The sequence below is a fragment of the Oncorhynchus tshawytscha genome, linkage group LG15 (assembly GCF_018296145.1).
Source record: "Oncorhynchus tshawytscha isolate Ot180627B linkage group LG15, Otsh_v2.0, whole genome shotgun sequence".
NCBI classification, from domain to species: domain Eukaryota; kingdom Metazoa; phylum Chordata; class Actinopteri; order Salmoniformes; family Salmonidae; genus Oncorhynchus; species Oncorhynchus tshawytscha.
The window spans coordinates 9,422,905-9,437,347 of record NC_056443.1 but is presented as its reverse complement, the minus strand read 5'-3'; the positions used below and the strand labels follow the sequence as shown (position 1 = coordinate 9,437,347).

The 14,443-nt window shown below is 43.5% G+C and overlaps 1 protein-coding gene across 2 annotated transcripts; it reads right to left on the bottom strand.

The window, feature by feature from the left end:
* Window positions 1-505: 505 nt before the first annotated feature.
* Window positions 506-3,308, bottom strand: LOC112214349 (single-stranded DNA-binding protein, mitochondrial). 2 transcript variants are annotated; one of them, XM_024372999.1, is made up of 6 exons: window positions 3,204-3,308; window positions 2,625-2,694; window positions 2,452-2,509; window positions 2,026-2,254; window positions 1,703-1,791; window positions 506-1,606 (listed from the first exon to the last, which is right to left on the bottom strand). In XM_024372999.1, exons 1-6 carry the CDS (start codon window positions 3,272-3,274, stop codon window positions 1,560-1,562), a joined length of 564 nt encoding a protein of 187 aa, XP_024228767.1. In that variant the 5' UTR covers window positions 3,275-3,308; the 3' UTR covers window positions 506-1,559. The 2 variants fall into 2 exon arrangements, with proteins under 2 accessions (XP_024228767.1, XP_042154009.1); XM_042298075.1 differs by having other exon boundaries at window positions 2,625-2,669; window positions 3,204-3,255.
* Window positions 3,309-14,443: the final 11,135 nt, after the last annotated feature.

Below are 14,443 nucleotides of genomic sequence, written 5' to 3'. Positions count from 1 at the left end.
GCAATATCTACAATGTATGTGGAGAAACTGTTCACATGAAAACTTTGCAATAATTTCGGTCAGAAATTTGAGAATTTGTAACTTCCACACTGCCAAAAAAATAACACTCCTGTCCATCTGCGTCATACCAATCGAACGAGTCCTTCTATTATATTCTAGTCTGACCGTCTGTGACTGACAGGGTTCTGCGACCAATCCAAAGCATTTGAGCCCGAGTATTTGATTGACAAGCGAATAAGCCAATTACATCACATTAACGTACGTTTCGTAACAAATCAGATAAAGACAAGAATTCTTCATTCTAAACACCGCCTCCCTGGAATGCAAATCAACCAATCAAGTTAAAGCTCTTAAAAAATAAGCGCTTGAGTAGCCAACTTTCTGCTGCAATAACTTAACTTTTTCTGCAATTCCCGAGTGGTCTGCCAAGGAACAGGTCAAAGAGGACATTCTGCTAAGAAACATATTCCACTAATGTGTGGATATTGAAATTAAGAGGCTAAAGTACCGGAGAAAAAATATATATTCTACCTACATGATACATACAAGTACATTAAACAACATGAGTACAAACTTTGCCCAGACAGAATTGAGGTGAGAATCTGTTGATTTCAGGAAGGAAAAAAAAAAACTATGGTATAATGAAACCAAAACTAAACAAATAGTTACAAGTTTCAATCTATCTTTAAAATAGAACAGAAAGACATGCTGAGATGAAAACAGGTGGTATAAACATTCTATTTGAAACTGGCACATAATCCTAGTTTTGGGTACAGCATTATGTGGATGAGAGTCAGTCACACATCACCCATTTATTTCTCATCTGTTATCTGGCTTCTCTGGGAAAACAACTAACTGCTCACCTTTAAGGCCTGATCCTTCGCTCTGCTTTGAACAGCAGTTCCATTAGTAGTACTGCAACAAGAGTAGCGCAAATGGACGTAAACTAAGATTATACAGTAGTAACAAACATTTGGGGATAGAATACATACATGTGACCCCATGTCTAGGTATACTCTGGCGCGCTCAGAGAATGAGAGGACTTTAGTAACCATAAGCATGTTTTAGTATGGGCAGTGACATTGAGGACTTTCACCATTTTGAAGTAGTCAACTGGGTGGTACCTCCTATGGGTTAAGGAAGGATCACATAATTCCATCCAGGGCATCAGCCAATGAATTACACTCACGAGCGAACATTCCATAACTGCAGGTGGCAGTAAATCTCCACTTGGCTTTACACCTGTTCAAACAACGGATTCCAGCTGACAGTATGAACCATTTCAGTTTGTTTACCAACTCATAGAAGTAGTATAAGAAAATTGACTACTTCAAAATGGAGATGGCCTCAATGGCGCTGCCCGTCCGCTCACCGACATCATAATGGGACAGATAGTCCTCTATCATTCACTACAATCAACAGAGAGGTGTTACACTGTGTTCTGTCCCATTTAGTTAGCAGGCACACAGCTTCTTCCACAGTCAGTTAATATATAGACAATAGAGTAGCTACACAGAAAGAGCTTCAGTCTTCCTCCTAGATGAAGATCGCCACATCCCTCATTGATCCTTCCCTCGAATGTTGTCGCTTAAAAATACAATGTTGTCTGTAGAAGGGAAAATATTGACATGTTTTATTGTTATGAAAATATAAAATGCCAGTGAATGTGAAATGTGTCTGAGTGCGTGTTCCCCTCTCTCACCTGCGATGATGGTGGTAGCCTGGCGTCTGACGTTGTTCTTGTCTACGTACTCCCCGTAGTCCAACTTCCCCTCCACCAAAACCCTCGACCTACAACGGGGGCACACAGAACCAAGGAATGTGTTACTGATATGTTTTCCGCGGGATTGTTATAAGACCAGTTGTCTTTGCAGTAAACACATGGATGATACTTCTAGAAATAAGTAGATAAGACAGAAAAAGTTTAAGTTATCAGGCTCCTAGTCCCCAGAGAAATAGAAACTAAGCCCGAGAAATTGACAACCCACAGTATACAGGGGAACACAGAGTGAAAAACACACATACCCTTTCTTGACATACTGGTAGGCCACATCCCTAAGACCAGGCTTGAAGATTGACACACGATGCCACGTCGTCTTCTGGCTGACATCTCCTGCGGGGGACGTCTCCACGTCCCCGGAGCGCCACATCTCATTGGTTGCCATGGAGAAGATGGTAACGGGGTTCCGTCCCTCCACCTGTCTCATGACAGGGTCCTGCCCCACGCGGCCCAGCAGCTGAACACGGTTAATCGCTGTGTGTGTGTGTGTGTGTGAAGGGGGGGGGAGAGAGGAGTGCACACTTGTCAAAGCCACAGGGGAAGACATTAAGGTGTACACACGTCAAAGCTAATGGGGGAAGACAGAGGAGTGAACAGACATCAGCTGGTCTGGGCTGTTTGTGTTCGATAGATGAGAAACCCGAGAAGGTGCCCTGGCGGTCTATACTCACATCTCTCCAGGATCAGGCTGGTGTCTGTAGACTGGTGTCTGACCAGCTGTCTGAAAACCTGCAGGGAAGAGGCATAAAGACACACTACAGTCAGCCAAGGAGTCACAGCCACAAAAGTAAAGTAGAGTAGCGATTAAGGGGGAACAGCTGGAGTATTTGTGTTGCACACTTACCTGTGCTGCTCCGTTTCTCAACATCTTCTTTGTTTGCTGGACGGACTGTATGATAGTAAAAGTAGACAGACTGTAAGAAAGAGTATCGAGTTGACTTCATCTCAAGATGAGGCTATGAGCATTAGTTAGAGCTTTAATCCTGACTAACAGCCAGCAAGTTACATGGACACAATTGTCTTTCTTCTATAGTCACACCTGTCATATTTGGTTAGCTGTCCCAGTGGGTATCTAGCTATCATTCTTCAAATACCTAGCTAGCTACAATCGAAGACAATAATAATACCGACTGCTGCTTGAAATAGGTCTAGCTAACTTACATTGTCTCCATAAAGATAAATTGTATCGCATTATAACCATGGGTAAATGGTTGCTAACGTTACATTGTAACATCTACTGATGTTACAGTCATGCCCAGCTAGCACGCTACATTAGTTGCAATGCGAGTGAATAGATAGATAATAATAGGGCCGAGACATAAACTGCCATAAAAAGTACACTTGTCCTACAAAATATTAGCATGCTTGTTGTTGTTTATCATCATTGATATCTAAGGACATACAGTAAGTTAATTCAACTTACATGATGCAGTAACCGAAATCCTTAAGTGCACGCTGCTTCCGGTCCGTCGCTAATATAAGTCCGTGATTCATTGTAGAAGGCAATAGGGCAGTTCCGCTGATACTGGGGGCTGGATCAAATACTTTAAAATAAAACATGTTTAAGTTGATGATAAAGTATTATATATGTGGGGGACATGACATAACATATAGGTTTTATTTCCAAATATTATGGATGTTGTCTCCCGTGAAGCTGGATGACACAAGATATAAACAATAGAGCTGGATAGTAACTTTATTTTAGGCCATTTACCAAGGTCGAGTTCTAGAAAACCTTTGGTTACAATCCTTCGCTCACAGAGAGTAAGATGATGATACACAATCAAATCTAAATAAATGCATTCAATTCTGATCAAAACGATAATGTGTCTAAGTAAATACTGCACACAAGGTCTTACAATTCAGTAGGCCTATATCATTTACTACAGTAATAAGGTACATCGGTAGAACATGCCTTTTGCTCAACAAGTAGAATATTTATTATTTCTAGTGTAAGCTGAATATCCTAGAAAGTGAGATGTGCAGTACCTTGATTCAATTCATACATTTTATTACGACCAATCTGACCATTCTGACTGCCATTACATGACAGTTAACCTGAGAACAAGGCCGTGTGTAGGAGAGAAGAGAAGAGTGAGATGCCTCGCATCGTACATCTCACCAAGTGCAAAGACATAAACACAACTATGTACAGTACCCAACCACACAGGAGGGAAACTTCTAAGGTCCTTCAGAAACCACACACCACTCAGACAAAGGCACACTTTCCCAGAGCAATGTCCTGTCCCTATGTCTGTGAGAGTGTTTAATAGAGTATATGTCCAGTTGACCTTCCTCTGTGACCCAAATTGTCCTCCAACGACCCAAATTAAGAAATACAGTGTGATTGTAGATGTATTCTCATATCTCACTACCCACATCTCACATGCACAGGGCCCACTTTAAGTCCCGACCCATAGTTTGTGAAACCCTGATATACAGTATAATTCTAAAAACACATGAGAATAAGTACGTCTGTCTATGAATCAAGGAAATGCATGTAGTGTATGTGGTCAGGAATTCTGTATGATAAGTCCCAGCAGTTGAGAGACAAGGCGAAAATCAGGCTGGCTGATGGGTAATCGGGGGTCAACTTCTCCTCTACACAGGGCCACTTCACATATTACCTTCAAGAGAATACCATACCAGATGGAAGACATGACATATGCAATACCATAGTTTGACTAGATAAGGTATATATATATATAGTATATGGCACTGTATGGCACTATCCAGCTCAAAAGTAATGTGCATATAGCCTCTAAATATATAACCACTCCACAAATTTCTTGTTAACAAACTATAGTTTTGGCAAGTCGGTTAGGTCATCTACTTTGTGCATGACACAAGTAATTATTCCAACAATTGTTTACAGACAGATTATTTCACTTATAATTCACTGTATCACAATTCCAATGGGTCAGAAGTTTACATACACTAAGTTGACTGTGCCTTTAAACAGCTTGGAAAATTCCAGAAAATTATGTCATGGCTTTAGAAGCTTCTGATAGGCTAATTGACATCATTTTAGTCAATCAGAGGTGTACCTGTGGATGTATTTCAAGGCCTACCTTCAAACTCAGTGCCTCTTTGCTTTACATCATGGGAAAATCAAAAGAAATCAGCTAAGACCTCTACAAGTCTGGTTCATCCTTGGGAGCAATTTCCAAACACCTGAAGGTACCACGTTCATCTGTACAAATAATAGTATGCAAGTATAAACACCATGGGACCATGCAGCCGTCATACCGCTCAGGAAGGAGACGCGTTCTGTCTCCTAGAGATGAACGTACTTTGGTGCGAAAAGTGCAAATCAATCCCAGAACAACAGCAAAGGACCTTGTGAAGATGCTGGAGGAAACAGGTACAAAAGTATCTATATCCACAGTAAAAATGAGTCCTATATCGAAGTGAAATGCCACTCAGCAAGGAAGAAGCCACTGCTCCAAAACCGCCATTAAAAAAAGACAGACTACGGTTTACAACTGCACATAGAGAAAAAGATGGTACTTTTTGGAGAAATGTCCTCTGGTCTGATGAAACAAAAACTGTTTGGCCATAATGACCATCGTTATGTTTGGAGGAAAAAGGGGGAGGCTTGCAAGCCGACGAACAGCATCCCAACCGTAAAGAACGGGGGTGGCAGCATCATGTTGTGGGGGTGCTTTGCTGCAGGAGGGACTGGTGCACTTCACAAAATAGATAGCATCATGAGGAGGAATATTATGTGGATATATTGAAGCAACATCTCAAGACATCAGTCAGGAAGTTAAAGATTGGTCGCAATTGAGTCTTCCAAATGGACAATGACCCCAAGCATACTTACAAAGTTGTGGCAAAGTGGCTTAAGGACAACAAAGTCAAGGTATTAGAGTGGCCATCACAAAGCCCTGACCTCAATCCTATAGAAAATTTGTGGGCTGAACTGAAAAAGCGTGTGCGAGCAAGGGGGCCTACAAACCTGACTCAGTTACACCAGCTCTGTCAGGAGGAATGGGCCAAAATTCACCCAACGTATTGTGGGAAGCTTGTGGAAGGCTATCCAAAACGTTTGACCCAAGTTAAACAATTTAAAGGCAATGCTACCAAATACTAATTGAGTGTATGTAAACTTCTGACCCACTGGGAATGTGATGAAAGAAATAAAAGCTGAAATAAATCCTTCTCTCTACTATTATTCTGACATGTCACATTCTTAAAATAAAGTGGTGATCCTAACCGACCTAAAACAGGGAATTTTTTACTAGGATTAAATGTCAGGAATTGTGAAAAACTGATTTTAAATGTATTTGGCTGAGGTGTATGTAAAATTCTGACTTCAACTGTACTTCTATGATCTCAAGGAATAGCGCGAGACAAAGAAACAGTGAGGGAGAAAGAGAGGGAAGGAAGGAGAGAATGTGTGTGTGTACTCACTGCTTGACCGTAAGCATGTTGAGTCGAGCCTGCTCGATCTCTGAACGTCAAGGCCAGGGTCTGAGCGATCAGAGTACACAGCCTGGACACAGGAGACAAAGAGGGTTAGGGTCCGAGATAAACCCATTTTGAGAACAGGTATGATGGAGTTTAACCTTTATATTCTTGACCACTGGAGGGGGCTAGTGAGACTTGTCACCTGTCACCTAACCTGACCTACGTAACAGTGTAGTAGCGACACAGAGATCCACATTAAACCCCTAATCTAGTTGCATAAAGATAAAGCTGCTTAAAAACCCCCAAAGAAAACCCAGCTGGGTTCCTTAGTTAATCCACACTCCGGTGTTTCACAGTGGCACTCTGCTAAACCTGTTCAAGTGACAGTGGTCATGTTATAAAGGATAACAGGGAGTCTTAACCAAGGATCACTGTAGTCACTCACAGTAGGCTGTCATCTTTGTGCTCACACACACCCACACACACAGTGTCACTCACAGTAGGCTGTTATCTTTGTGCTCACAGACACCCACACACACAGTGTCACTCACAGTAGGCTGTCATCTTTGTGCTCACACACACCCACACACACAGTGTCACTCACAGTAGGCTGTCAGCTTTGTGCTCACACACACCCACACACACAGTGTCACTCACAGTAGGCTGTCAGTTTTGTGCTCACACACACCCACACACACTGTAGTCACTCAAAGTAGGCTGTCATCTTTGTGCTCACACACACCCACACACACAGTGTCACTCACAGTCGGCTGTCAGCTTTGTGCTCACACACACCCACACACACAGTGTCACTCACAGTAGGCTGTCAGCTTTGTGCTCACACACACCCACACACACACAGTGTCACTCAGAGTAGGCTGTCAGCTTTGTGCTCACACAAAACCACACACACACAGTGTCCCTCACAGTAGGCTGTCAGATTTGTGCTCACACACACCCACACACACACAGTGTCCCTCACAGTAGGCTGTCAGCTTTGTGCTCACACACACCCACACACACACAGTGTCACTCACAGTAGGCTGTCTGCTGTGTTGGTCTCCAGCCTGTTCCAGCATCCACACCAGGAATGGAAACATGTCATTGGACTAACACACACACACAGTTATGTATGGAGAAAGCAGGACACAGAAAGTCACAGAAACAAACACACACACACAAAGATCCCTGTGATCTCACCCTCCAGAAGTGTTTCCTGCAGGTGATGCTGCATTGCAGAGCTCCTGGAGGAGCAGATATAGGCTCTCCAGACTGATGCCCTCCTCAAGCAAATCACCACTCAGCTGGTGGAACAGGTGGGCTGTACACTCCCAACTACACACCGACAGGGGAGTGAGTGACCATGGAACAACATGTTGGCTGATTTGGCTGATTTGGGGAACAGTATTGGAAAGTACCTAATTGGGGGTTGTTTCTGTGTTGAGGTGTTCAACATGACATTGCATCTCCTTCTGTAGAGGGGGTCCAACAGCAACGTCGACCTCTGGAGGAAAAACAACAACATACACACACGTTACTGCGACATTATAACACACACACACACACACACACACACACACACACACACACACACACACACACACACACACACACACACACACACACACACACACACACACACAGTGAACGACTCACTATGTAACTGTTCCAGGAGATTTGCAGGTGCAGGTAGATCCGAGACGTAGGCGACAAAGCGTCCAGATGCAGCTCCGCCTCTCTCTCTCCTCCCCCATCTTCATCCTTCTCTCCATCCTGCTCTCTGACCACCCTCTCAGCAGGCGAGCCAGCACCAAGCCTCTCCTCCAGGCACAAAAAGGGCCTCCGGGGGCCTCTGGGTCCGGTTACCTGGGGGGATGGAGAGAAAGAGGGAGAGTGGAGGGCTGGGGTTACTGGATGGGGTAGATGGGGTGTTCCTACTGGGGAGACAGAGAGATGGTACAGTCCGTGTGACTGTGTCAGAAACACACCCAGACACCTTACCTAGTCAAACCCACACACAATTTGAGCCACATTACACAACTCAGAGTAAGTTGAACTGTGGTAACGTATCATGATCGTGTCAGGACAGCAAGGTCATGCTGTGTTATCCCACCAGGGGGCAAAGTGAGAGTGCAGTGAAGAGGGAGGATATTCCCCTGGCACAGAGAAACAGTTACCTAATCCTGACCTTTAACCTTGACAAGGTCACTCACTCAGTAAGCCTTTCTCTATCTTTCTGTCTGCCCTTCACTTCTTCTCTCTCTTTCCTTCAACTCTCTTCGAAATCCCCACTGAGAGAAGGAGGAAGAAATAGAGGAGGGTATCTTTCCATGTGGAGATTTACTGTCATGGTCCTTAGAGGAAAACCCAATTATTTAAAGAGCCTGTGTCTACACAGATGTAGCATCTTAATTTGAGCCAGTTTGCTACAGCAGGTAAATATTCCTGCAGCAACAAGACTTTTTTGTTATTATGTGTTTTATATTTAATTGACATTTTTGGTAGGGATTAATACATTTTTCGTAAGGGAAAGTCAAGCCTGAAATGTAAAAATGGAAATGACATACTTCAGGAGCCTTTTATTTTGTTGTATTTTACCCCCAATGATATCCAATTGCGATCTTCTCTCATCGCTGCAACTCCCTAACGTGCTCAGGAGAGACGAAGGTCAAGTCATGCTTCCCCTGAAACATGACCCGCCTAATGGCGCTTGTTAACACCAGCCCGCTTAACCCGGAAGCCAGCCCACCAATGTGTCGTTCAACTGACGATTGGAGTCAGCCTGCAGACGCCCGGCCTGCCACAAGGAGTCGCTAGAGCACGATAAGCCAAGCAAAGCCCCCCCAGCCAAACCCTCCCATAACCCGGACAACGCTGGGCCAATTGTGGCACGCCCTATGGGACTCCTGGTCATGGCCGGGTGTGACACAGCCTGGGATCGAACCCGGGTCTGTAGTGACGCCTCTTGCACTGCGAGGCAATGCCTTAGACCGCTGCGCCCCTCCGGAGGCTCATGAGCTTTTTTAAACCTCAAAATACACTACACACTTGACATTTTCTACATTGCATCTGTATTTGGTTCCTTTGTCTAAGCACTACAATACAGGGTTAGCTGTTTTTACAATTTTATCAGTAACTTACAGTATTAATCAACAGTAGAACACACTGTAAAATACAGTACATTTGTTTTACAGCACACTTTAAGACTTTTCTGTAATTTCAACAGTAATACACTGTTGAATGCACAGTAAAATACCGTAAATGTGTTTTACAGTAATCATGATGGTGCATTGTGGGAAAATGTTGTGGGCGGGGAAAGAGTCTTTTAAGGTGTGCCTTATAAGAGGCCATATTTGTTGCGCCCGTAAGTGAGAATGCTGTACCCCCACAGAATATGGTAATATATTGTGTTGTAGGAATTCTACAAATGTTGTCCTGAATCTCAACAGCAACTTACTGGCAAATTGCTACAAGTCATTTACAGTAATTCAGAATACAGTACCATACTGCATTTTTGGAGTGCCAAAAACCTTTTTAATACTAGTTGGTATGCATAAACATATTTTGAGACTATTACTGCATGGAGATACCGTGATTATGTCAGTAATATATTGGCGCCATTTAGAAACATCGTGTTGTAATTACAATTATTTTGACGACCAATGTATCCTTAACGACAACAACATTTTCAGTGACGATTACAGATATTTGTACTTGCTATGACTGATATATATATATATATATATATATATATATATATATATATATATATATATATATATATATATATATATATATATATAATATACATACACATACATACACACACATACCTGGAGAGGCTTACAAGACACAGTGTCTCGCACCCACTGTGAATTTTGGTAGAGGATGCACGAATCAGGCCACGTTACAAGGTTGTCCTGGAAGAAAACTTGCTTCCTTCTGATCTGACAATATTTCCCAACTCTGAGGACTGGTTTTTCCAGCAGGACAATGCTCCGTGCCACACAGCTAGGTCAATCAAGTAGTGGATGGAGGACCACCAGATCAAGACCCTGTCATGGCAGCCCAATCTCCAGACCTGAACCCCATTGAAAACCTCTGGATCCTCTGGAAAACCTCTGGAATTCAAGAGGAAGATGGATGGTCACAAGCCATCAAACAAAGCCGAGCTGCTTGAATTTTTACGCCAGGAGTGGCATAAAGTCACCCAACATCAATGTGAAAGACTGGTGGAGAGCATGCCAAGACGCATGAAAGCTGTGATTGAAAATCTGGGTTATTCCACCAAATATTGATTTCCGAACTCAACATGTCATGCTGATAGCAGCACCTTCATGGCTGTTACATCTTCTGATGATTACTGACACTGTTCAGAGACTGTCTCACAGCTCAGTGGATGGGTGTGCGTATTAATGACCTCCCAGGTGACAGAGTGTGTGACAGAGAGAGAGAGCCCTTCCCAGAGTTAGACGAAGACACCCAGAGGCACAGGAAGACGATTATGCACTGAGCCTGTTCGGACACATGAGAGACCATTCCACATGCACCCTGGTTCTGGTTGTCCTCTGTGGATCCAGGACAGGGAGAGAGCACTCACATGTGCATGGACACACACAAATGGATGGACACACACTGCTCAGACTAAGAGTACCTTTTAGTCTGTACTGTATGTTGTGGATGCTGGCCTTTAAATGTGTATCTGTACCTGAATGTAATTTTGTGCTTTGCATGTATGACCTAAATTGTTGAGCATGTGTAAAAACTCTTTACTCTGGTGCACATTAAACAGTCATGAGCCACATGAGCAGCCTGAGCACCCCACCTAGCAGCCTATAGCAAGCAGCCTGGAGAGCCTGAAGTAACCTGCCTCCACTTAGCAGCCACACTCACATTACCGCCTGCAGGACTAACCTGGCCTCCATCCCTTCTCCAACTCCTTCAAAACCTTCACCATTTATCACCACCTCCCTCTCTCCTCCCTCTCTCCTCCCTATACTCTCTCTCTCCTCCCTATACTCCCCCTCTCCTCCCTATACTCCCTCTCTCCTCCCTATACTCTCTCTCTCCTCCCTATACTCCCTCTCTCCTCCTTATACTCCCTCTCTCCTCCCTATACTCCCTCTCTCCTCCCTATACTCCCTCTCTCCTCCCTATACTCCCTCTCTCCTCCTTATACTCCCTCTCTCCTCCCTATACTCCCTCTCTCCTCCCTATACTCCCTCTCTCCTCCTTATACTCCCTCTCTCCTCCCTATATTCCCTCTCTCCTCCCTATACTCCCTCTCTCCTCCCTATACTCCCTCTCTCCTCCCTATACTCTCTCTCTCTCCCTCTCCCCCTCTCCTCCCTATACTCCCCTCCTTATACCTCCCTATACTCTCTCTCCTCCTTATACTCCCTCTCTCCTCCCTATACTCCCTCTCTCCTCCCTATACTCCCTCTCTCCTCCCTCTCTCCTCCCTATACTCCCTCTCTCCTCCCTATACTCCATCTCTCCAAGCCTCTTACATTCCCCTGCAAGGGGAATTAGGGAGACAGACCTGAGAGGACAACATAATACTGTCACCCATCCCTGTAAAACACAGATTTTGTCCTTCAGCAAGGATACAAGAGAGAGAGAAAGAAAGACACCTCTTCACGCAGACTTACTCAGATTCACTGTTGTCTTCGTTTTAACCCCATCTAGTTCACCTCCCAGATTAGTCTGTCATCATGTTTAGTGTTTTCCCTGGTCAGTCTGTTCTTATGTTCATACTTCATTTTTTTAATGTGGGATTTTATTACTCCTTTTTTTTTTACTCGCTGATTACCTCTCCATGTAAAGTGACTTTAATTATAATAAATATTAACTTCTCCTGATTGTAAGACAACAGACAGCTGCTGCTAAATTGTTTGCATAACAATCTCTAAATATTGACCCAGTTCCTAAGCAACTGGTGCTACGTACAGAGACACACCCACCCACCCAGAGAATGGCAGCAGGCCAACCACAGAACATACAGTTCCTTTAGAAGGTATTCACACCCTTTGACTTTCTACACATTTAGTGATGTTATAAAGTGGGATTTAAATAGATTTCACTGTCTTTTTCTGTTTGCCAATGATCCACACACAATGTCAAAGTGAAGTCAAATGATATGATTAGATAGGTATTCACCCATTCAACCCCATTCAACCCCGAGTCAATACATGTGAGAATCCCCGTTGGCAGCGATTAGAGCTGTGAGTGTTTTGGGGTAAGTCTCTAAGAGCATGAATGGCATACCTGGATTGTAAAATATGTGTCCATTATTCTTTTTAAAATTATTCGAAGCTCTGTCAAGTTGGTTGTTAATTATTGCTAGACAGTCATTTTCAGTCTTGCCATAGAGTTTTAACTTAAATCGACTTAAAAATCTAACTAGCCTACTCAGGAACATTCAATGTTGTCTTGGTAAGCAACTCCAGTGTATATTTGGCCTTGTGTTTTAGGTTATTGTCCTGCTGAAAAGCGAATCTGTTTCCCAGTGTCTGTTGGAGAGCAGACTGAACCAGGTTTTTCTCTAGGATTTTGCCTATGCTTAGCTCTATTCCATTTTTTAAACTCCCTAGTCCTTGATAAGCATACACGTAGCATGAAGAATGGTACTCAGTGATGTGTTTTGCCCCAAACATAACACTTTGCATTCAGGACAAAAAGTTCATTTCTTTGCAAGTTTTTGCAGTATTACTATAGTGCCTTATTGCGAACTGGATGCATGTTTTGGAATATTTGTATTCTGTACAGGCTTCCTTCCTTTCACTCTGTCATTTAGGTTGGTATTGTGGAGTAACTACAATGTTGTTGATCCATCCTCAGTTCTCCTATTACAGCCATTCAACTCTGTAACTGTTCAAAAATCACCATTGGCCTCATGGTGAAATCTCTGAACGGTTTCCTTCCTCTCCGGCAACTGAGTTAGGAAGGACGCCTGTGTCTTTGCAGTGACTGGGTGTATATTGCTACACCATCCAAAGCATAATTGCTCAGTGTCTGCTTCTTTTCTTTCACCCACCTAACCAATAGGTGCCCTTCTTTGCAAGGCATTAGAAAACCTCTCTGGTCTTTGTGGTTGAATATGTGCTTGAAATTCACTTACAGATAATGAATGGTATGTGTGAACAGAGATGGGGTAGTCATTCAAAAATCATGTTAACCACTATTATTGCACACAGTGTGAGTCAATGCAACTTACTATGTGACTTGTTGAGCAAATGTTTACTCCTGAACTTATTTAGGCTTGCCATAACAAAGGGGTTGAATACTTACTGACTCAAGACATTTCAGCTTTTCATTTTTTATTCATTTGTAAACAAATATGAAAATACAATTCCACTTTGACACCATGGGGTAATGTGTCTAGATCAGTGACACGAAATCACGGTTGCCAAGATGCCTATGGCACCTGCCTACGCAAACACACGAGACGTCTCTCTAGCTAGACGTGTTGGCCGTGGTGATGCAGCTCATGTACACATGTCACATGCTACCACTGAGAAAGGCTTAGAGAGTACAGTTAGCAAACCAGACTGTCTCATGATGGTCCATGGCCTGTGTTTGATTGACAGACTGACTGTCTCCAGTAACAGTAGGATAATAGGTTTTCTCTGTTTAATGTGGAAAAGGCCCTCTAGCCAGGGTCAGCCTGGAAGACAGAGATAAGGTCATTTCAAAGGGGACCGTAAGGCAGGCAACTGACTGGGACTGAATGGGGCTGAGAGGGGCTGAAGAGCATCATGGATGTTGAATGGGAATGGATAGCAGATCTCATCTCATGGGGACAGTCTCTATCTGGGGCTTCTGAGCGGGTAGACAGGAGATTACCACCAACACCTGGAGAGAGAGAGAGAAAGAGAGATAGAGAGAGAGTAGGGGGACAGAGAGACAGGGGAGAAGGATGTATAGAGGTTAATGAGAGCACTCTATGCAATTGGAAGCCCTAACATTGATGAAAACTTGTACTTTATATTTAACTGGGAAACAGTTGTAGAATCGGCAGAATGGGAGAGAGAGGAAAGTAGACCGAAAAAAAGAAAGAGGAAGGCAGATGGAGGCTGAGAAAGAGAGAGGAAACAGAGAGAAAAAGAGAGGGAGAGAGGAGAGAAAGAAAGGAGGTGGAGAGAGGGTGTGTGGAGAAGGAATTTCCTCATGTCTTTGGAGAGAACAGGCTTTGGGAATGTAGCACCAGTGATGTGTCAGAGAGGATACTGTGAATTCCTTTACAAGGTG